This window comes from Delphinapterus leucas, chromosome 2, assembly GCF_059928025.1.
Source record: "Delphinapterus leucas isolate spDelLeu-1000000601 "Yukka" chromosome 2, BTC_Dleu_Yukka2, whole genome shotgun sequence".
In the NCBI taxonomy this organism is placed as follows: Eukaryota; Metazoa; Chordata; class Mammalia; order Artiodactyla; family Monodontidae; genus Delphinapterus; species Delphinapterus leucas.
In genome coordinates this window covers 70,752,654-70,777,313 of record NC_143130.1, presented here as the reverse complement: position 1 = coordinate 70,777,313, position 24,660 = coordinate 70,752,654, and the positions used below count along the sequence as shown (strand labels likewise).

Below are 24,660 nucleotides of genomic sequence, written 5' to 3'. Positions count from 1 at the left end.
TGCATTGATTTTCCAGACGCTTTAGTGTTAAACCATGCCAGAAGTGTTGCAGAGATGAATCACTATTATCCAAAGGCCACCAGCCTCTTTTCCTTCTGACAGAAGGATAATTCCACGTGGGTCAAATAAATACAGATGCGTAGTAATTAGTTCTATTCCCAGTGAGCCTATTTCCAACACACTAAAGATGTGAGCGATTATGGAACCTCACCCCAACAGCTTTTATCAATTTAAACTGCTAAACAACGGGATAGTTCATAACCCAGCCTGTTATTAATAATGCATTTATTGTGCGTAACATTAGAAATTAGGTGTGTGGACCAGAAAAAGAACACCTTTTAACAAGAATAATATGATCTCCCCCCAGAAGCAGCATATGTGCCTGGCCACTCACCTGATGTACAGTCCCAAGGCAATCAAAAGAATAAAAAATCTCATCCAAGGAAAAGAAGCCTACATTGTCAGCGGGCTCCTCCACAGAGATGATTTAGCTGTGGCGGATATGTTAGACGTACCCATCCTGGGCCCAGAGCCTGAACTAGCTCATGTCTATAGTACCAAGTCCGGAAGTAAACGGGTCTTTGAAAGCGCCAATGTGCCAGTCCCTCCTGGAATATATGACGTCTATAGTCACCAGCAGGTATGCAGGGTGGACAGGCGAGGCTCTGTTTAAATATTTCACATTCTCTTGACCTTACGGGAACTTTAGGTCTTCTGGTGTCAGCCCTACCCAATGAAGAATATTGTGGAATACTTGAGTTGAGTTGATGGGATCTACTTTAGGCCTTCATGTTTCAAAGTGTCTTCCTAGGGGCCTTACAGAAATTGTTGTAATTCCCAAAGTATTTATTCATTTGGATTAAGGAACTGAAGGCCCTATTCATATACTAATCTGCTATCAATATTTATTGACTTAACATGGATTAATTCATCAACATATTAGTTAGCAGGACCCTAAGGAATGTGAGAGTCAATTTTGGCTAAAAGGAGCAGGTTTGGAAAGCTCCAGGGAGTGAGCCCTTTCTGCCGAGTCATGTTGCAAAGGGCATGTGGCAGAGGGCTGCAGATATCTGTGGCTCTGTAAAAAAAAAAAAAAAATCCTAGCTCCTCAGGAAGTGGCCATATAGGAAGGAGGGGGGAAAATTCCAGAAAGGGGAAGTAAAATGGCTCTAGGAGGAAACCTATCTGCTTCTGGGTTTTGCCTTGGTCCGAGTCTATGGCTATGCATTCTTCCAGCAGATAGGGCCCTAACTATTTGGAGAACTATTATATAATATTAGTCACTACAAATGTAGCCACTAGAGAACTAGAAATTAGCCACTTTGAGTTAGCTCTGGCAGGTGTTCTCCCATTTAACTGCTATTTTTTTTCACAATAAAGAAAATAAAGGACAAATGGCTGTTAACATTTCCTAACCTCTGTTTCAATACATCTCTTAACCATTACTCTGAGCCAATCACAAGTGATTCCGGGCAGCCACTTCTAGGGAAACTAAAGAACTGTACACAATGAGGATGTTTGTAAGGGACAATATTTAGGGATCACGCTTCTTCTCTCAGTTGCCTGATCCTGATGCTCTGCACCTCATAGCCGCTGAGCCCCAAAATCAAGCTTTTCAACAAATCATACTTTTCAGAGACTAATTTGAAAATTTAGCTTATTAAATTGCCCCAAAAGTGTTTCAGTCTTGCTAGATAGAGTGTTCTTGGGCAATACATGGGCTCATGAAGGAAGTTCCTCTTAAAGATGGCAGCGTCTAGAAAAGGCACAGGCAATCTTAATAGGATTAAAAGAGAGGGGCTCTTCCTAACCTGGCATGTCCCTTCCATTGTCATTAACCTCCACTGGAATTTGAAGGTAACAGAGTGGATTGCTTAACTCTGCTTCCCTGTAGAATACAAGTGAAATGCATTTTTAAATGATACAATTTCATACATGTATATTAAACAATCTTCAAAGCCTTAAACTTAAAATATGTGCAATATTTATACTGAGTGAGTCTTGCTTTTGTCCCCATTGATGAGAACTCAGGCTGTCTTTGCTATGAAATATTTTAGAACTTGATATGTTAATTGTGGTTAAAGATGCAGGAACATTTAATGCAGTAAAGCCTCCCCCTAATACTGATATTCAGAAGTAGGATAAAAACCTCTCCTCATAGACAAATTGGATTTGAAGGATGTCATTTCACCTATGGCATGTGCAAATTGTATCACAATAAACTAAGTTATAACTAAGGTCCATGCTATCTGTTTGGAAAATGTATCTCTAAGGTCAACAAGAATTGAAGCACTCCACTGAGATTTTTCCACATAGTGCCTATCTGAACATGTCAGCGTTTTGAATTTGCAGATGGTAATGAATCAATAACACTGAGTTTTTACCGATGTGCATCATAAACTTAAAGCTGGTGAAAGAAAGCTGTGATTATCTTAATTTAGGTTAATAAATATTCCTGGCTATCAGTTGGATTTTAGCAGTAGACATTTTTCTACTTCTGCCCTACACCAGTATAAAATGTATGGCAATTAAAAAATATATTACATCTTTTGAACAGAGAGATTCAAATAGAAAATGATAAATGTTTGGCAATAGCATAAAGTCATTGGTTTATGATTAAGTAATTTATTTAAAAAATCCAACTTGAGCACAGTGAGCATTTCCTGTTTTGTTCCATAAAGTAACCATGCAAGTTCTCTTTCTGGCATGGGTTCCATATGAAATATTGACAGCTTTGGTTAAATAATCAAAAATGGTGACGCTATTTTAAAGCACTGTTCAATTTTCACTTAAAGATAGCGCATAATTCTTTCCAGTGGTGCAGTCTTTACAATACTATTGATCCTTTCCATTACTGTACGGGATTCCTCAACAGGCACCCATTTATAGGATTCTCAGAAGCAACAAACAATAGGATTTAGAAGAAACAGATAATAATTCTGTTAGTAGTTGAAACTTCCAAATATACAATACATCCAAACATACAATGAAAAAGGCTGTGCCAGAACAACTTTCCTTACACTGGCAAAAGAATTTTATTGGATATTAACAGTCCAAAGACCATTTCTACTTCTGCAATGTATGACCGTAATACAACAAATAGAATCTATCTTCTCAACACAACAGTAGAGAAAGAAGGGATGTAACCTTGGAAGGCACATTTAAAAAACCTTCCTAGGCTATGCTCATAGCCATATGGTGTGTAGACCAGAGTACTTGTCATTTAAACACCCAAATTATCCACAGACACTACTTGATAATTAGGGAGCTAAGACAATTTCATTTTCACCCTAATTGAATACCCCCTGGTTGCATGGGGCTTCCAGGGATCCCAAGTATGCCTGTTTTGGTATCACTTCTACACTGCTGCATAGTGTAACATCCCCAGGAAGATTTGCTGGAAAGACACAACTCAAGAGAACAGATTGTGCCTTTAATCAAAATAATTTTAATCTTCCTGCTCCAGATTTCAACAGAACTATAATCTCGAGTTCTTTCACACTCTTTAGTTTTAAAAAATCCATTTGGTGAACAAAAACTTATCAAAGGTGAAGAGAATAATGCTGCAGAGGCCTCCTTAAGCACAGACCATGGCCAAGAACAACATGGGGTAGGCTCAGGAGAGAGAACACTTGGTATTGTTTTTTCTGTGCAGTATAGACTGGAAAGTCAGATGAGAAGACCAAACAAAAAAATCATTTTGTGATCTAATGAGTTATTTTTCACCAAGGCTCTACTAGAACAGTGTTACTTATAATTAAGTAATCTTGCTATAGACTTTTGTCTGATTCAAACTTATCCCAAATGGCTTGTTGACTGTTTGGAAAGTTGCTTCTCTTGCTCCTCACTTCCTTCTCCACCTCACCCTTCTCCTCCACCTCTCTGCAGGTTGAGATGGGCAGCACAGTGGAGAAGAAATGGGCTTAGGTATTGGACTCAGAGCAGCCTGGGTGGAGTCTCTGCTCTGCCACTCAATGCTGTGTGATCATGGGCAAGTTATTTAAATTAGCTGAGTCTCAGTTATTTATACATAAAGCGGAATTAAAAATGATGCCTACCTCATAGGTTTTTATGAGTGTTATGTGAAAAAACTCGGAATTCCCTGGAGGTCCACTGGTTAGGACTCCATGCTCTCACTGCCAAGAGTCCGGGTTCAATCCCTGATCAGGGAACTAAGATCCCACATTCTACAAGACACGTGGCGTAGCCAAAAAAAAAAAGAGAGAGAAAGAAAAGAAAACTCATGTAAAGAGCTTAGCCAAAGGCCTAGATCCTACTGAGAGTTCAATGATGTTAGATATTATCATCATTATTATTACTATGATATTAGAGCTTGAACTTCTATCCCTGAAACATTCATGTGACTGAGCCCAGTTCTTGAGGGAATAGTTTCAAATAAGATGTAGGATAGGTGTGTATTCCAAGAAAGTTGCTTTCATGAGTGTTTTATCTCCTTTATGTGTCTTGTACCTACAATACACATAATACACTTTGTCAACTGACCGGCCAAATGTATGTATTTCACGTACACTAACGAGGAAAAAATTAAATGCTTTATAGACAAGAACATTTAAAAGCTCAGCAAAGCTCCAAACAGTTAAAGTTTTCGAGACTATAACTTTTTACAACCTTGAAACTATAAAAAAAAATTGAAGAATAAGTAAACACATAATTCCCTGAAAAAGGAAGAAAACAGTATCAAGATTCAATTACAGATATTCACAGGTTTTTTCCTTTTGCCTTTAAAAGCCAGCAAATGATAATTTCATAATTTCTAATAAGATTATACTTTTAAACATGTCTTTAGTCCCACTGGTGAGTGGTTTCTTCACACCATATACATATATATACACACACATACATGTATCACATAAAACTTCTTCTAATCTGTCTTAATAACTAGAAGAAAACCGAATGAACAAACTGTTTGAAATAAAGACACATGAGAAGTACCACAACTAAGTTAACACAATAAGGAGGAATCCAGGAAACTAAATGTTGCTGTGTCTTTGGCCCCACAGATAATAGAACAGGTGAGTCAGCTGGTCATTGATCACCTGGAAATCCAACGCTGGCTCTTTAAAATGGACTATGAGTTTGGAGGAAATGGGACTGCATTTTGTGACATTCCATCCCACCTAAAGTGCTACAAGTGGGTCCTAAAGGAGAGTCACAGATACAGCCGTGAAGACTGGAGCAAGAAATGGGCACAAGTGAGTGTTCGATGGTAACTTAAACCCGAAGTGTCTGTGAACAGATAGGAGATAAAGCAAAAGGCTCTGCTAGAAGATAAGGCACTTTCTTCTAGACTCAGCTGCGTTATCTACCAGCAGTGAGACCTTAGGCAAGTTTTTTACTTTCTTTGGCCTTAGTTCTTATATACAAAGTGAATGAGGTTGATTAGGTCATTTTAAATGTTCCTTCTTGGAGCCCTAAAAGTCCTCAAATTGATTATGATAATTAGGAAGTAATCTTTTTACCATATTCAAATAACATTACAAACCTAATAATTTGCTGTAAGTGGGTCTTGATCATATGCTTCTAACAAGTGTTGTTATTAAGCTAGTTGTATTTTATTATGAGAGAGAAATTCTATTAGTGAATGCTTGTCACCTGGAAGCTAATGTATAATAGCATTCTGTCAGCAGTCATATGTTTTCGAAGACAATTCAAGGAAATTTATGTAACTGCTGGTGCCTGTGAGATGTTGAGAAAATAATACATTCCAGCAAGAAAATCTCCCGGCAAGAACTGAATAGGTAAAAACTCTTAGCATATGAGCGACGTGTACAGATTTTTCCACACATATTGATGGAAGGATGAATTGTACAACTTCTTAGTCTGTTTCAAACTTGCTTAATAATTAGTTTTATATGGCCTCATATATGAATTATCCCCACCATTCTAAAAGTTGCATCATTTTGCATCCAGAGACCTCGACTTGCCTGGCTTCTCTTAATCCCAAGCTCTGTTTTGGCTGAGCTACTGGTGAAAGCATAACTGATGAGGAAAATTCAGACGCAGGTTCCCTTAACTGATTCCTTCCCCACCGATGTCTGTAGTAGCGGGCTCTGCAGTGATTTGCATCTGCTTTGAGCATCCCACTATACGAGTATATGAATCAAGACACAAGTGATAGAAAGGGAGGGGCACACAAGAGAGAACCCCATTATTCTTGTGAAAGTGAAATGACGAATAAATCTAGAGAATAGTCAGAAGGGAGAGTTCCCTTTTACAAATGTTACTGTTCTCCTCATAATCTATTCCGGGCTTTTCTTCCCCCTTCATCAGTGAATGGACTAAATGCAGTACTTGTCATGGCCAGCTTTTTACATATTATTTAAAGGATACCAAAATGAATTACTCTTCTAGAAAAAAATAAAACAGGGAAAATGTATTTAATTTTGAGGCCCATAGAGGTTTCTCTTGTGTTCTCCTTGGACTAGATTTTGTTTCATCTTATATAAAAAAAAATTTTAAGCAAAACTGTTGAGATTAAACCATGAAAAGTATGACTTTTTTAATCTAAAAGACTGAAATGTTAATGTACAAAGTATTTGCTGTCTCAATATTTCAAACCAATTTTCATAAAATTCTCCTGACACTAGACTATGATAAATTTGAAATGTTTGACTTTAAGTTTTAAAAATATTTAAAATATTAGCATTTGGCTGAATTGCATTTAGAAACCTGAATATATATTATTTAATTTCAATTATTTTAAACAATACCATTTTAAATTGTCACCAAATACATTTGGCATTATTGTTAATGTCGTCAAATGTGACACTTCTGAATAATTAATAATCTGTCTAAATCTTTTTTTTAACTTAACAAGGGAAAAATCATTATTATGAAATCTTTTTACACTCTGAGACCTGTGCTTGGCCAGGGTGTGGTTAGAAGCCAAAAATAAAAATAAAAAATAAAGTAGTTCCGAAGAGCTTTTTTTTTTTTTCTTTTGTGGGAGACTTTTGACATTCTTTTGCCTTCACAGTGAAATTGCATTCAGAGTGGAAGTGAACCGCAATTTCCACTGAGTGTAGCTATTGAAAATTTAGGATTAGAATTATCTTTTGTTCCAGAAGACCGTCATAATGGTGCACATTTAGACATCAAAACATTACTTTATGAGCACAGGCATGTTTTAATGTCCTATTACAGTTTGTAGACCTGTTTCTTTTGATAATGAAGATGTTGTGTCATCAAGCCTAGCCTGGCACATACAAAACATACGCTGGCAGGTTATTAAAAATTTCAGCTTCTTGATGAAAGACTATCTTGCAGGCTAAAAGTCCAGAGAAAGACTCCATTCTGGGAGAATTATTAGAAATGAGAATATGACTGTAAGCACTAAACTATGTTAGTACTTACAAATAGCATCATTTGCATAGCAGTTTATGACGTGATACCATGATTTTTCTCATTGGTATGTTGTAGGCAACAGATTAAAAACAGTGCTGTTTATGGGAGTTTGAACTGTTTTGAGAGGCTCTTGCATCTTATGTAAATATTGGTTTTAGATGTAGGCATGATTCAGTGTAGACTCAAGGATCTAATATAAAGATCATCTTTTTTTCTACCTATCTAATTGAGAACGAGAGTTATTTGGTTGCAGTTGAGACTTGAAACAGTCATAGAATCAACAAATGCTAAAACACTGAAGTCACATTTAAAAAATCAGTGTTGACATGTAGGTGATTTTAGGAAAAGCAGAATGTTACATGATGGCCACAATGGAAACAGCACAACTCTCATTTTTTTCATGATGGCTTGGTACCAACCTTACTCTCTTCATCCTACCAGCTAACAAAACCTACTTCCGCCAACAGGTTCCAGGAAACTCACTCACTTAAGTACTCAGTGCTTGTTAAGGTTCAATGAATCTACACATGTGTGCATGCTCCAAAGACCCCACTCCCCAGTCGGGGGGATTTCATTTAGTAGGAATAAAGGCTTAAGCAAAGACACACCTGTAGGGGAAAAACCTTCCTGGATACTCTCACCTAAGACAGTGTAGGGAGACCCAGGTAGACATCTGTTGTGGTACTAGTCCTTCTTGTGCCTTTTTCTTTCTTTCTTTTTTTAAAGGGTAAAATTTCCCTCCCTTGCTCCTAGAAGATTGGCTTGGTGGTACTGAGGCCTGGTGACACTGCTTTAGAAGAGTAGTTGCCAGAATACTGGCCTAGATGTGAGATTTAGCATTTTGTTGACCCATGAATACACTATAAGGTCTTGACATTTCTCCATATTTCTTAATAATAATAATAGAATTGTACCATTGCATATTTGATCCACGGTTGGTTGATGTGGAGCCCACAGATACGGAGGGCAACTGTGCAATGCCATTTTATACATGGGACTTGAGGATTCTTGGATTTGGGTATCCATGGGAGTCCTGGCATTTCAGTCCTTTATGTGAATTGACTCATTCAATCTCAGAAAAAAACGGAAGTTTTTACTCATTTACTTCCACACCACTTTGATACGGAAGGTATTGTCACTCTGTTTACCGATGGAGAAATTGATGCTTGGGAAGTGCAGTGACTTGCCCAAGTTCACACAGCTAGTAAATGATCCGCACCTAGTTTGGAACACACATCCACTCCTCCTGGCCCCACGCCCTTGCCACACTGAGCTGCATCCATTTAGAAAAGACCCGTTGTTTGAAAGCCTTAGAGTAGTGTTCTCCCTCAGGTCCCTGCCGTTGTGGCCTGCTGCCCTTGTGGCAGATTGTCTGCTTTCTACAGAGACTTGCGGGAAACACAAACGTCCCACAGCTATTGCTCTCAAATTTCTTCCCTTTCCTGTCTGAAAGGAGAGCTGCTGTCCTGTTGCCGGCAGGCTGAGATGTAATAGGGCCATCGGTACACACACCTCATAGTGTCAGAGAAGAGGCCCTGTTGGGTCTGTAGGATTCGGCTTTGCAACCTAACTGCCTCACGTACCTACTTATGTGCATGGGTGAGGAAAGTGAGTTTTAGATGTCACCCTTTGATCGTTCACGGAGGTGACAAATTTCCAGTGCCTTTCTCAACTTAGTACACCAGCAAGATCATTTTAGTGAACCTGTAAAGTCTCCCAGAGCTTAGAGGAAGTAGCCTATCTTCACAATCAGACACAGCATTAAAAATATAGTGAGTTTTTAAAACCCTGTTTTTTGGATAAGCAACCACATATTTTGTTTGTTTGTTTTTAGTCTCCTGTTCCAGATTGACATGTAAACTTCCTCTGAAGCAAAATGAGGTCTGGAATAGGCTAGTATGAATAATTGAACATTCAGGATAAGTAGGAGGTGGCCTGGCTTCGTGGGTTCCATAGCCTAGGCGCCCAGAGGTTACTCGGGGGGAGCCATGGGCAAGTCACTTCAGCTCTCCAGGTTTCTATCGCTTCAACTGTAAAGAGAAGTAATATTAGTACCTGGGGAGGTAGTGAGAATTAAATGAGATAACCTTTGTGGGTTGGCTACCAATGTACTTAGCACGTAAGACTTCAAGAAATGCTACTTGTTATTAATATTACCATAAAATTGCATTACAGTTAAGTTGTAGGTAATATTGAACAAGTACATACAATTTAATCTTTTTATGGTGATTCTGAAGGTCCTGTAGCATCTTGTAGGCTTCCAGAACATTGTTCTACGCGTCAATTATCATTACATAGGATTGTGGCTATTGTGGATACAGAATGTTGACCAAGTTGTGCCTACCCAATGATTTACCCAGATAATACCTTTAAAAGAATAAACCTTGAAAGCAGCCTGGTTTCCTATAATTTGAAAACAGAAAATAATTCCAGTTATTTAAACTTCCTACATGTTGTATAAAGAGGCATTGACCTGATAAAGTAGAGATTTTTCTGACCACAAGATTGAGACCCGGTTGCTTCATTTTCCGGTTCCAGTTGGTGTCTTTTCTAATTAGTGTAGCAGCACGTCACCGCAATCATTGGAAAGTCTTAGTCATTTACATATTTTTCCTTATCTCTGAAAATGACTTAGAATGTTTTCTTCCAGTTCAATGGCTGTTTTCATGAAGCTGCCAGGGTTGGGTGTGAGGTGCTTCTCTGTGCCTGAGGAAGATGACAGGAGAAGGAAAATTGCCTCCCCAAGTTAAATGAAAGCTGGGTCCCCCTTCTGAGGACCTATAATAATCAGCTATACAAGCTGTTGGTTTGTGTGTCCTATTGATTTAATATGCTTCTAATCAGTACATAAAGCTATGGGCCTGCAGTGTTAATTTTTCATATGCTTACAAAGTACCCTTTGATTTTCTGTCACACGTTAATTACAGCGTTTTGCCATTAAATAGGAAGCTTTGTGTAAACTAATTACTAGGTAATCATTGTCTGCTGCAAGCATGCTGTTTGTACCTTTTATTTTATTCTAAAAATGCACAGATCTCACAGTCTGGAAACCCTCTACCTTCCAGCCATTAGCTCTCACTAATTCATAGCATTATTGTGGTGAGAGTATAGGAGTTGTAATTGTTGTGGTATCAGAGCTGTTAATTACCGGAGTAAACAGTTGAAATGGTGCCAAGGTCTATTGTACAAGGCAGAGAAAAGGAGGTTTAAATGTTACTCCCACCATCTGGGGACTAGGGGAGAGGCAAATGCTTGAGAACAGCAGTGAGGCACTATCGCCTCAGCTCCAGGGTTGGCGGCCATATGGATCCGGAATATTTTGAATCAATTTAACTACCAGTTTTCGCGATAACAGCGTGGAAGGAAGGAATAAAGCAAAAGATGAGAGGAACAAGAACTGGTTATGCTTTCACATACAGGAAGTCCCCACTGGAGTTCTTTTGGAAATATCTGCTTCAAGCCACAGAGCAGGCACGGATATTTGGAACAGATTCAGAGTGGGTTTTACTCTCCTCTGCTGGCCACTGCGCCATTTGCTTCTGGTCGTCTGTCCTCCATGCCCCTCGGTGAGAGAGGGATGCCCTTGAGAAGACCCAGACTTTCGTGTAATTGTGCCAGAGCAAAAAAAAATCCTCACTTTTGGAATTCACTGATTTACTACCCTGGTATTTTAATAAGCATGGTCTGTAGAAAAAACAACAATACTAAATATATAATGCTATCACGTCCGCCTCAAGTATATACCTCTGTACACGTGGAAATATCAAAGAAGGTACAGACTCCGATTAAGAAAGGCAGATGCTTGCCCATTTATTTTGTATGAAATTAAAATATAAATCCTCCTGATAGCCTCCCATTTCAGTCGACAAATTCACCCCACTCCCCACTACTTGAATGAAAAATCAAGTCCAAAGGGCACATGTGTTTTCTTTTGCTTTTAATTTTCAACTAAAGAGCTTTTTCAGCATATGCAGTTTTCTCAACCAGCGATATTTCTCTAACTGGAAAGAAAGAAACCTATTGTCAATAATAATAATTATGGCCACTACCATTTGTGGTTGATTTTTAAACTGCGTGGTTTCTGCTTTAAAATATTGTGTAATCTTTAGAACAGTCACATGCTTTTACTTGATGTCACTCATATTTAATATAATTGCCTTTAAACCCATTGTCCAACATTAAAAATATCTTTAAAAAAATCTACCCCTTGCTGCTGTAACTACTTTTTAATATCATTCCCAAAACACGAACATATTCTCCTTTTTTTAAACCACCCTGGATTATTTATTTTTAATTGTTCTTTTAGCAGATGTTGAAGTAATTCAGAGAATAGGGTAAACAACTCCTTTAAAGAGAGCGATCACAGACGACCACATACACCATGAACCAAGGGCAGTGTCTGTCCGGCTTTTATGGTGGCCGCTTTGGCCCACAGGAAAAATTTTTCCTGCTTTTGTGTATGTGCAAAGTTCAAGTAAGAATTTCAAGAAATGCTTAATCTTTATCTATTGAAACCCCCAGCATGCAGTGCGACAGGGTGAGCCTAGAAAGAAAATCATGGCCCCCTGTGGAGAGGGGAAAAAAGAAACAGCAGTTGAAGAGCTGGAAAGCTGAAAGGGAATGAACCTCTCTAGCGTTTCTGGTCGGGGCGAAGCAGTTGTGCTGAGCTTTGGAATGGAGGAGCAACATATGTGCCTCAGTTGGACAAAATGCTTCTCGAGTCAAATCAACTGCTAGGCCTGCACGTTGGTGCAAGGTGGAGGCCTGGATAATGAGGGACAGGCTTCTCGAGAAGCAGCGAGTGGATAATGCGACATAAGTATGGAATTATATACCACATTTTCACCATTCTGTTTAATGAGAGCCGCCACCACAGCGAATCACTTGCCACACAGCCAAGATGGGCCATTAGCTATCAAGGGAAAATTGTCTTTTGCTTTCAGCAGATGGAGCAAATATTTTACAAAGCAATTTTACATACCAAAAGCATTTGTGTGCCTTGGTAATGTTGGCTGTTTTACATTATGTTACTTTCTACAGCAGCATAATTTGCCATCTCATCGAAGGCAAAGTTGGCATTTTTGATTTTTAAACTCTCAATTAACAATTAAACATGGAGTATTAAGGTAGTCCTTAAACTTTAAGTAGGTGTGGGAAGTTGTATATGACTTGCTGGAGACATTTTCATTTTTTCTTCATCCACTCAGCCTATTCTTGCACTCTAAAGAGGGACGATTGCTAATGATTTTAATGGAAAGGGATGAGTGAAAACCTCACTACTGACTGCAGAATGAGAGTAACCAATGCATAGAGTGATCAGAGCCTTTGCTGGCTTAAGCATCCAGCATAGATTGTGGATACACGGTTTGGCCCACCCCTTTGTATCAGTTTAAAATGTTTAATATTCAATAACAGAAAATCCAACTCAAAATGACTTTAAAAATAAAGAGAATTTTTAAAAATAAAAATAAAAAATAAGCAGAATTTATTATTATCAGCTAACTGAAAATCCAGAGATTGGCTCTGGCATCAGACAAGGCTTAATCCAGTGGCTCAGTATCACTAAGGACCCAGTTACTTTCCATCACTCCTCCGTACTGTGCATAATGTCTGCTCCATCCTAAGGCTGGTTGTCCCCACGGTCGCCAGATGGCTGCCAGTGGCTCCTGGAGCTTGTCCTTAGTCAAGTAGCTCCTAGAGCTTGTCCCCAGTCAAGGTAATAGGAAGAGAGAACATCTCACCAGGCAGCATTCTCAGAAGAGCATAAAAGCTTCTTTCTCAGAAGGCCCCAGCAAGTGTTTCCTAACACCCCCAGCAAGTGTTTCCTAACACTTGATTGGCCTAATTGGGTCATGTGCCCTTCCTGAACCAATCACTGTGGCCAGGGTATGGCTTTGCTAACCAGGGGCCCATCCCTGGAGCTGAGCGTGGAGTCACTCTCAATTCTTGCATAGCTAAGAATGGGGTAGGGACAGTTCCTGAAAGGAAGTTGGGTATATCATTACCTGGAACGAGGGGACAAAGATGCTAGGCAGCCAACAACAGATGTCCATTCTACCATTTGTCATAAATTTCACGGCACAGACTTAGCATCACATGTGGATGATCTAAATCTGACCCAGATGGACCATCAATGCCCACTGATGGCAGTTACAGACCCAGATCTCATCGCACTATGGCATACTGGTAGCAACTAGATTTGAATCCCAGTTTGCTACTTCACGGGTGTGTGACATGAAATGGAGATGATAATTACTACTTCAGAGACTGGCTTTGAGATAATAAATATAAAATCCCTGGCACAGACCTACCACATGGTAAGCTTTCAACAAGAGAGAGCTATTGTTTTACCTAAAAAATAACTGTAGTGGTAAAAAGTGTCCTGTGCAAGCAAAGTAACCTTCCTAAATTCACCCTCAAATTAGGAATCCCTCCCTTCTCTCCATCTCTGTGCCGCTAGCCTTTCAAATCCTGAGCACCTTTCATGAAACCCACACTTTCCCTTTGAAAGAGGCAGCAGGGGTGGTGGAAACCACTCACCCCAGAACCAGAGGCAGCCAGAGAGCTCCTGTGGTCTTGCTGTATGAGTGTAGAAGCGCCATCCCCTCTTCTGTTACACGAGACATTTGTCTTAGATGTTCCAGATGGCCTCTTTCAACACTGACATTCTTGCTTAGTTTTTCAAGTGACTGTCTTGCCCCTTTCATCCCTATTCCTCCATTTAGGGATATCAGAAGACTCTATAAAGCAGAATCATCTAGGTAGGTCCCTTGGTTTCTCTTTTGAACAACACCAATGTCTGATGTGAGAGATTGGAGGTGATTAGCCGAGAAGTTATTTTACTTAATTCACCACTGCCGATCCAGCAAAGAAGCTTCTGAAATAAAAGGAGTATTGGTGAGATTGATATTTAGAGCATCTAATTTGTATTCTTTCTTCCTCCTTGCTCATCCTCCCCAACACACACACACGCACACACACACACAAACACACACTCATACTCACACACACACACACACACTTAGAATTTACTTGGGAAAGTTACCTCTCTGGAGCTTGAAGTAGCTTTAGTCATTGAGGGCACTATTAAATTGGATATGCTAGCAGCCTCCCCTGAGATATCCTGAATTTCTTTCAGTCAAATATCTCTTCCTTCAAATTTATACTTTCTTGATAGAAAAAAGAGAGAGAGCTGAGAGGCAAAGTCCATGCTTGATAGACAAGAATCTCTAGGATGCATTGGTCAGGCTGATGGAGGCCCTGCAGTTATCTTGGAACACTCCAAGGTCATGACTATCACTGATGCACTCTGAGGGGTAAATATGGATACTGGGTGACAAGGCTATGCAGTGGCACAGATGCGGCTCAGGTTCCTCCTGGGTGGGAATTGCTCTAGAGCTATTAGCTCCACAAAGGCCAGCAGCTAATGTGCATTGCCAGAGCCAGTGCAATCATAATGGAATGAAGATCTGGAACTGATTTTTTCAAGAAGTGAAGTGTATTTTTCTAACACTTGTTTATCACCCATGAGGTCTAAGCTTTCCTTTCCACACCTCCAGAGTTGTTAGCTCTAAACGATCTGCTCCATGTGGATGATAAACTCTCTGAAACACTAACCAGTAGTAGTCTATCACCTTGATGTGCCTCATGGAACTACTCATTTCATAAGTATGTAAGATAGAGAATCTGTGCCCCGGTTGCTGGCATGTAACAGATATTCTACATACACACACACACACACACACACACACTTTGCAAGGGTGAAAAGCAGTGGGGAAGAAGGCAAACTAGCAATGGTTCCCCCAACTCCGTTGTTTTCTGTCTTCGGTCACGTGTTGAAAATCACCCACTAACAGAATCTGACAACTCAGCCAGTGATCTTACACAAGCCCCCTCACTCCAGGGGCCTCTACTTGCCATTTGTAGAGCAGGGGAAACAATCCTGTGCTGGCCCACCTCAGAGTGTCGGTGTCAGGACCAAAGGAGATAATGAATGTGCGCCTGCTGTGACAAGAGGAAGTAGTTTATGAATACGGTTCTGATGATTCCCATGAATTTGGGGGTTTGTGTGGCACGGTTTTGTACATCTGTGTCTGTGTGCATCAATGTGCACTTAAGCTTACTCTGAACAGAATGAGCCCAAATGGCTACAGATCTTCCGTTATCAGCATCTGCCCTTAAAGTTGTGGTAATTGTGTTTGAACTATGCAAAATGATAAACACTAGAGAACAGAAGCTCCCCCCAAGCTGAGAACTTGCATCTGATGTCTCTTCATTGCAACTAAGGCCATTCTTAGTATAATCCTTCTATTTCCTATCAGATGCTTTCAAAATAAAGAAATAAATTGAACAGGTAATACCTCCCACCCCATTATTTCTCTGCCTATCTTTTTCTTAGAGAGTTCCTCGTGGCCCCAAGCTGCCTCTGTGTGCCCCAGCATCCCCTATCGAATGTCACCCTGCAAGTGCCTTCGGCCCTGTACTTCTCATGATGGGACACAACTTCCACAGCAGACTTTCCTCTAGGAAATTTACCCCCTTGCTATGGCTTTGTACGCAGCACAAACGTTGTAGATCAAGGCAGAATGGCTGGCTTTGTAAGCAGAGGCAGTGAGGGCAGCCTGACACAGTGTCCAGATGCCTCTTGCAAGCTACAGCCTCACAAGTTAATTATTGGCCTTCATATAGCATGTTGCATCAGAGGTGACACTTCATAAATGTCATCTCATTTATCTTTCCAGTGCCCCTCAGAGGCTGGGAATCTCATAAAATCCACCCAGGAAGAATTGGTGCTTCTTAAGTAGTCATCCCCCCAGGTGGTCCCTGGGCAGCAAAGAAGAAGCCTGTTGCGAGGTTTCACATTTTCCCTTATTCTGTAACTTCAGCTCTTCGGGGCTGGGTCCCTGTGTTTATCACCGCCACGACTCAGTCCACAAATATTGAGTGTTCCCTGTGCTGAGCGCTGGGGAGCCTGACCTCAAAGCCACTGACCACGCCATTAAGGAGCCCCCGGGGGGCTGGAGAGCATGGGGAAAGGATACCCCACAGGGATGGCAGAGAAGGCTTCCTGGGGGAGGGATGACTGGAACTAACTCAGAGAGGGTGAGGAGCAGTCAGCTAGGTGAGGAAGTGGGGGAAGGAAGGCGGAGGAAAGACATTGAGCCAGGGCAGTTCGGGGCGAAAGCCAGAAAGGAGAGAAGTGAGGCTACATTAGGAATCAGAGGCCAGGTCACAGAGGGCCTTTGTGTGTCGTACTGAGGAGTCTTGACTTAATCCTCAAACAGATAGAGATCTAGTTTCAAGACTTAGGTGGCAAAGCTTTCACACACTCCTTCGTTATCTCACCTCCATCTCTAGTCTCCCCGCACCCCAACACATAAACACCCTTTCTCCTTAGTTCAGTTAGGCCTGACATTCTGTAATTTTTTTCCTCGATTTTTTTTATTGTGGTAAAATACCCATAACATAAAATTTACCATCTTAACCACTTTTAAGTCTACAGTTCAAAGGTATTAAATACACTCGTATGTTGTGCAACCATCACCACCGTCCATCTCCATAACTCTTTTCATCTTATAAAACTGAAGCTGTACCCATCAAACACTAACTCCCCATTCCCCTCCCCCTGACAACTACCATTCCACTGTCTGTCTCAGTGATCCTGACTACTCTAAGTACCTGTCATTTTCTGCGTGAATGAATGAATAAATGAATTACTTCTCTTGAACTGACTTGATGTGATAGCAGATAGCAGATCACTGGATAGATGGTTCAACGCCTTTCAGAAACAGGGCAGAAAGGGCCCTTTAATCAGGGCAGAACAAAAAGGAAGTCTCCACTGTCCTTCCTGGTAGAGGGCCTGCCCTGCATGGGTTCCTTCCTTGACATTTAGTTTCCCAAGCAGGGTGGGAATCTACAGACGTGCTTCATCGTCCCAGCTTTGGGGCGCTGCATGAATCATAGACAATTGGTCTCTTTCGATAGAGTAGGATGGTTTTAACTGAAACAAGCGTCAAACAGAAAGAAAGATGGGTGAGGAGGACAGTGCTCAAAGAAGGAACCAAGAAGGGGGGTCCAGGTTGTTGGAACTGCGTGTTTTGTGTGCTTGTTTCTGGTTTAGGTGCAGGGCCTTGGGGAGACGAGGTAATGTACAGTAAAGAGCAGAGAAGATGTAAACTGTGCAGGATACAAAGTGCTCGGGCTTTGACAGCAACTTCCCTGCCTATTAACTCCCAAGGTAGAGGCTCCTTGTGTAAGCTGGCTTCCCCAGCCCTTCTTCACGACCCCCAACTGTGCAGAGAGCCACCCTGAACAAGGGTGGGCGGCGGCACTCTCCCTTCCTCATGGCATTTTTGTTTTGTACGTCAAGCACTTACTAAGCTAACTAATGAGACTCTACCACCAGGATTTTCTGGATATTTCAGAAATTATTCAGGTGACTGGGACCTGCCTAGAGTGTACTCTCAGATATTTATTTGTCTTCTATTGTAGATTTTCAGAGGGCATGGGACCCAGAATGAATCAGATGTTCCAAGGAGCTGGGGGAGGGGGGAGGACAATCACTTTTTAAAGGCAGAGAAATTGAAAATAAATAGCTGTACAGATGATTTCTAAGATTCCTTCCTGCCCCACTCGCCAAGGCTGATTCTTTTCTGATTCTTCCAAATACTGATGTTCACTCAAAGATTAAAAAGTTCCCCAGCAACCCAAAGCAACCCTGAGTTTTTCTTGTCAATGTCCTATATTTTGAATATGAATCCTGCCTATCAAATGTTTTGTGTCTAGTGCCCTGCTCTTCTTCTGAGAGGAAAAATATCTGAAGAGGTGGCTTCTATCTAAAAAATTTTAGATAGTCTAAGACTTTCCAAAAAAAAAACCAAAACCAAAATGTCCCGACAAACCGAGTCTTTTCATGTCAAAAAGCCAGGTTTCTTATTCATCAGAGGGTTTCCTACTGTTTTCATTTTGACAAGATGCTCTGTAGTTTGGGGTTGTCGTACAATGACGTGGGGCCAGCCTCACATCTAGGCAGATGAGGCTATGACCTAGTGGGGCACATCAGGTGACTGAAGCCAGCCCCCCTCCCCATCTCACTCTTCCAACCTGCCCCCTCCTAAAATCCCACCTCTACAGGGTCAGCCGTGGTTTAAGGCTTTGATACCAGAGTTACACGGAGGCCCCCCCAACCAGGGGGAATGGGCACGGCTTAAAGAGATGAAGGTGCCCAAGAAAGACCCTGCCAACTCCATGATCTCTCCCAAGATCAGCCCTGTTAGGGTCATACTATAAAAAACATTCCCATCTGGGTTGCCAAGGGGGAGGGTGGGTAGGGAAGGGAAGGAATGGGAATTTAGGAGGAGCAGAGGCAAACTATTATATATAGGATGGATAAACAACAAGGTCCTACTGTAGAGCACAGGGAATTATATTCAATATCCTGTGACAAACCGTAATGGAAAAGAATATAAATACATGTATAACTGAGTCACTTTGCTCTACAGAAGAAATTAACACATTGTAAGTCAACTATACATTAATAAAATCTTTTTTAATGAAAAACAAAATTCCAGTCTGAAGGACCTTAGGGAGAAGGTAGTGAACCCCACCTTTTACACAATGGGAAACTGAGGCCCAGAGTAGGGAGGCACAGTGCCCGAGGACACGCCATCGGTCAGCCTGCTGTGGGTCTGAAACTGGGGTTACCTGATGCCCAAACAGAAGGCTGCCTTTTGGAGACAACAGGCACGATTAGCAGCAATATTTAGGGGCCAAGTCACTTTGAAATATGAAAATTGAAAGGGCTGGAAAAATAGAGAATATTTTCAAAATGGCTTTCTGACTCTGGGTAAACAGTAACCACATTTTTTTTGCCTGTTGGAGGCCTGGTTTTTAATCACTCCACAAGCAGTTTTCATTTCTGTAGTAAAATTGCTTGTGGTTCTATTTAATTTGTTTCTGCAGGAGCCGGCTTTGGTGAAGATCTCCGAGGAGCTGGCGGGCGTTTTAGCACAGCACGCACAGCCAGTCAATGAGAAACGGTTCCCGACGTGGAGGAAATTCCTCCAAACATTTCTCAGTCAAGGTAAATAAGACTGTAAAGCTTCTATTGAGCATTAGTCTGCACAACCTTGAATTCTAGTTTTGGGTCAACCTGGGGCCAACTTGAATACCTTGCAACTCTTGTGTTGGTTTAGAAAAGTGCTCCTACAAGCAGACTTTCTTTCTCTTTTAAGCTTTGCCTAAATATTTATCTTGCACTCAGCCTCTTAAGTAAGCAGGAACTGAGCATACCAAGCGTGCCATGCATAGCTCAAGATTCTGACCATATTTTTGCACCACAGACTTCTCCTGAGAAGTAGGCTTTGGAATCAGATGACCTGGGCTTGGATCTCATCCTTGACCTTGAGGTAGGTTCTTAAACCCTCAGGGGCCCAGTTTCCTCACCTACTTCACAGGGTTGTTGGGAGGATTCAATGAAATACAGATATGAAAGTTCCTTCCGTGGAGCCTGACGCAAAATAAAGTCTTTAAGAAATGTTAGTTTCTCCTTCCATTTTCTAGGAGAGCAGAAATGGTCTCACTTCCAGTTCTGAAGGTAGACTTTGTAAATAAGATCCTCTACAGTCCTGGAGCAAAGTCAGCCTCTGTTTCTTTCATCCTCCTCCTCTTGACTTCTCCTCAATTTTCCAGTGACATTAGGAGGTCAGTGGATGAGGGAATGAATGGAGCAAATGCTGCTTATCCCCAGTTGGAGAGGTCCTGTGGGAGTGCTACGCCGAGGCACGGCCACACGCTGCCCCTCACTCTCCAGAAGGTTACAGTGTAAGGCAGATATTCCTATATGCTTACCCACATGAATTATAAGAGAAGGCTAGGATACAGACCACAGAAGATATCTTTCCACTCTTTACCACTGTCAAACGATGATAATATATTAACATGAATGTATAATAGTGTTATAATAATATTATATCAGATGCTAACAACAGCAGCAGCAACAACCCAGTGGCGAGAATAGCACAGTGAAGATAACATAACAAGCACAGTCTGTGCTTACTATGTGCTAGACTCTATTCTAAGTACACCTATATTAATTTCTTTGATCCTCCCAACAGGCCTATGAGGTGGGTAGCATTATCACCCTTGCTTTATAGAGGAGGAAACTGAGGTACAAAAGATTAAGTAACTCACCCCGAATCACTCTGTGATTACGTAGCAGAGCCAATAAAAGGCTACCCCTGTGCTGCTCCAGGAGTCTTGGCCAGAGCCAATGGGTATATTTGCCAAGGAATACCTCCTAGCTCAAGGTATGAGATCGCATGGGAAATGACAGATCTGTTGGGCGTTGGAATATACTGCAAGGCAGAGTGGGGTGGAAGGGCATAGTAAACACTCTGTTAATGAATTATTTAAGCAAGGAGTCGGATGGCCCACCATCTAACAAGAATGCTGAAAAAGGATTCTTCACTGGTGCAGGGAGAAGCGTGGGGTGGGGGGCAGTTATAATGCACAATCTCTAATGTCTTCTCAAATCTAAATTTCTGTGATTCTACAAATTTCCACATGCACCCACTGCCAGAAAAGTAAAGCTAAAAGAGTCAACCCCATGCATAAATGGAAGAAAATAAGGTACATGTAATAAAAAATGGTTAATAATAAAGGATTTTTTTAAGTTAGGAGGGGAAGACCATGAAGATCTCAGGTCCATACAGGACAGGATGTTAGGAAGTTTCCAGATCTTATAAGGTCAGTCTGCAAACCTTCCTCTAATCTATTATCTTCATGGGAGCTTTGTAGATTAGAAAGGGTATTCCCAGCCACTGTCTCACCTGAGCTGTATAACCACAAGCTTAGGCTTTGCCTCAACCTCCTTCATCTCTATCCTTTCTTCCTCTCTCTCAGTCGTGTTGTAATCACAGTGCTTATTTATGGGAGGCAGAACAAGCTTTATTAAGCCAATTTTATAGAAAAAGAAAGAGGCTTAAAGCTAGGAAGTGACTAGGGCAAAATCACACAACAAATTCGTGGTGAATGGGAACACAGTTAAGATCCTACAATTTTAGCATGTCTCAAAAATCCAGTTCTGGTAAGTCATGTGTTTTCAAACCTCTGCGGGCTCTGAGCCCAGTGCATACAGCAGGCCCTGCATAAAATGCTCACTGACTGAGAGAGGCCTTCCCCCAGGTTTCCTGACCCTTAGGCCACCATCTCCTGCCATCTTCCCCTATTGCCTGTTTCATTTCATTTCTACTCTCTGAAGTGTGCTTATGGTCACAAAGTGTGCTATAGATTTGATTTCTACATTGTCATAGGATTATATCAAAGGCAATACATTTTTAAAAGAGGAATTAATTGCTTCGAAAGGAAAAATATTAACGGTGAAAAAACCATGGTTCTATTGCTGAGAAGACAATACAAATAAGCTACTTTGAAGTAAAATAATCTTGTAACTGTAAAGGACAATGTGTTTTCACTGAGGCACCATCTTTCAAAATGTAGGTGATAGCTAAAGCCACAAAGTTTTCTGAATCAGCGACTCAATAGGTTTTTTTGCTTTTTCTTGTGCATTGTGTCATTGCTGTTTTGTTACCTTTACCTTGCTAAATCCCCAGCAACCGGTATTTGGGTACAGCACACACTAGGAACCTCATTTAAAGAAAAGCACATCTCAAACCAACCAAAAAGATAAATCAGTTTTCCTTCTGAAACTCAGTTTTCTTTAGGACCAGCTCCAACCACATTTATAGACATTTAAAGAAAGTGCCTTTTGTATAAAGTAACAGATGGCTGCATTTGAGAATTGTTAAAATTTCAGGATTTAACCATATATGCTGTTCAAAGCCTGTGAGCACAGGTCACCTCCCAGCAAATTCCTGAAATACAGGCCAAGTTTATCTTAATACTGTCAGGCTTCAGAGGCTGCCTTGTCTAGGAACACTTAATTGTTTTTACTTTTAAATTATGTTATCTGATTCTTCACAAATAATATTTAAAGTTTTTTCTGTAAAAGGGATATATACAGTAAGATTTACAAGTTAGGCCTAAAAATAGAAAATAGGGCCATGTGAATTCTGTGGACACCGATGAGCTGGGCCACAAATTTATCCAGGGCTAATTTGTTGCTATGAACATCAAATTTGCCTCTATGATTTTTGTTATTCAGAGCAAAAGGTAAAATAAGATAAATCATGAAGCTCCCATTATCAGCACGGAGCAAGCTTACCTGATCTTCAAGAATGGCAGCATCTCCTGGCTCTATATTTTAAAACAACCAGCTATATATAGAAGTCCTTTGGCTGACATAATGGTCAGTGTTCTCTTATGCCTGATAAAAGCCCTAACCTGTCAAAATTTCAAAAAGCAGTGAAGTTGAACAGAAAGCGCAGTGGTCATCAAGGTACAAACTGTGGACTGTGGGCAGTTAATTCCCCCTGAGGGACTTGCTATAGTCCTCAGGTTCATTGTTTATGTACTGAACGGGCACAGGCTTGATGATCTTTACAGTGTCTTCCTAGTTACGATCAAAACTACCATTCAGGGCTTCCCTGGTGGCGCAGTGGTTGAGAGTCCGCCTGCCGATGCAGGGGACACGTGTCCGCGCCCCGGTCCGGGAAGGTCCCACATGCCGCGGAGCGGCTGTGCCCGTGAGCCATGGCCGCTGAGCCTGCGCGTCCGGAGCCTGTGCTCCGCAACGGGAGAGGCCACAACAGTGACAGGCCCACGTACAGCAAAAAAATAAAAAAACAAAAAACTACCATTCATTGAGTCCTACTATACACCAAGCATTGGGCTAAATACCGTAGACACAGTATCACGAAGATTCACAACAGTCTGGTGAGGTAGGTCTTATTATGCCCATTTTAAAAATGAGGGAAAGGAAGTTCAGAGAATTGAAACCACTTGCCCAAAGTCTCACAAGACATGGCAGATGCAGGCTCTGAGCCTGAGTCCCTCTGCCAAAGCCTGGGCTCTTCCCTCTTGCTCTAATGGGCACTGTCCACGTGAGCTTGTCCGTTCACCTACCCATGCTTTTCCCCCCAGGAGGCGTGATCGAAGCATACCCACCTTCAGAGAGCGTCACCAACCTGACAGTGGACATGCTGATAGAACCCAATGGGGAAATCAGGATACTGTCAACAGGGGACCAGTTTCATGCCGAAGGCCCCTTCATCTCCTCTGGGACCACTATGCCTCAGACCTCATTGGATCCCCAAGTTCTCAGTTCTTTGTGCCTTCAAATTGGAAATGCTTGTAAAATGAAAAATGTGATTGGTTACTTTTCCATCAACCTGGTGACTTTTATTGATCCAAGGACCATGGAGCAGCAGGTAAGTCGACTTAATGCCGTATGAAATACTGAAATATGTAAAGGCTCCACACCGTCCATGCCTATGCAACAGGGACTGTGAGGGAGCTTCTAAGATTCACTGCTCTTCTGATGACCACGACCATTTACATGGTCCATGGCAATTTGGATGAGACCATGCTTTATGTCTGTAAATACAGGACCAGTGTTACCAAGCAAAGGGCTTGCTGCCCAATGGGTGCAGTAGCCAATACAGTACTATGGCACCAGCTTTTAAGAAAAGAAAAGGCTTTATTGTGAGGTCAGCTGGCAAGGAGACAGGAGGCAAGGCTCAAAGCTGTGGCTCCCTGATCTGGGGTTTGGTCAAGCTTTTACGAGTTAGGGGAAGAGGGCTGGTATGCAGGGAAGGTTTTCACTGAAGGGCGCTGGAATTTGGCCGTTTATGGTGAGGTGTGATAAAGGGGGCTTTAGCACCTGCTCTTCAGGGACAGCAGACCCCTCGCTTCTGTAAGGGCTCTGGCATTCAGGTTCCGGTCATGTCCAGGTCCTTTGGTTTCATGGGAAGAGAGACTTTGCTTTAGGGTGTTGTCTGAGGTCAAAATTTTCTCCTCGGTGCATACTTTGGCTGCATGACTTGTGGTTTTGTTCTGTTGTCTGTGAAAAACAACTCAGTTTCTTGTTAGAAACAGTACAGGGCTAGTTTCAGGCTGGTTCTGCCGATACACCAGGGTCTTCTCATTCGGTACAACTGGAGTTTAAATGACTGCAACTCATTCCAATGGGGCCTCAGTTTGCCCATTAATGCTCTGCCTGTATCTTATTGTGAGACTGCTTTATGCCATCCAGGGAGTGAACCTTTCTAGAATCTGTTCTTAAATAGAAAGTTAATCATTAAAAAGGAGGGAAGAGTTCTTGTTTCTGTTCCTTTTCTTATCAGTAGTTCACCAGCAACTTAGGTCGTCAATTTTTTCTTCTTAAAAAAAGTGTAT

The 24,660-nt window shown here is 41.4% G+C and overlaps 1 protein-coding gene across 1 annotated transcript in view; it reads left to right on the top strand.

The window, feature by feature from the left end:
- IQCH (IQ motif containing H) overlaps window positions 1-24,660 on the top strand; it is a 212,313-nt gene that overhangs the window by 138,257 nt on the left and 49,396 nt on the right. Inside the window, 4 exon segments of the mRNA XM_089907078.1 lie at window positions 368-640; window positions 5,022-5,213; window positions 19,327-19,447; window positions 23,407-23,693. Of these exon segments, the coding sequence (XP_089763204.1) occupies window positions 368-640; window positions 5,022-5,213; window positions 19,327-19,447; window positions 23,407-23,693 (873 nt within the window).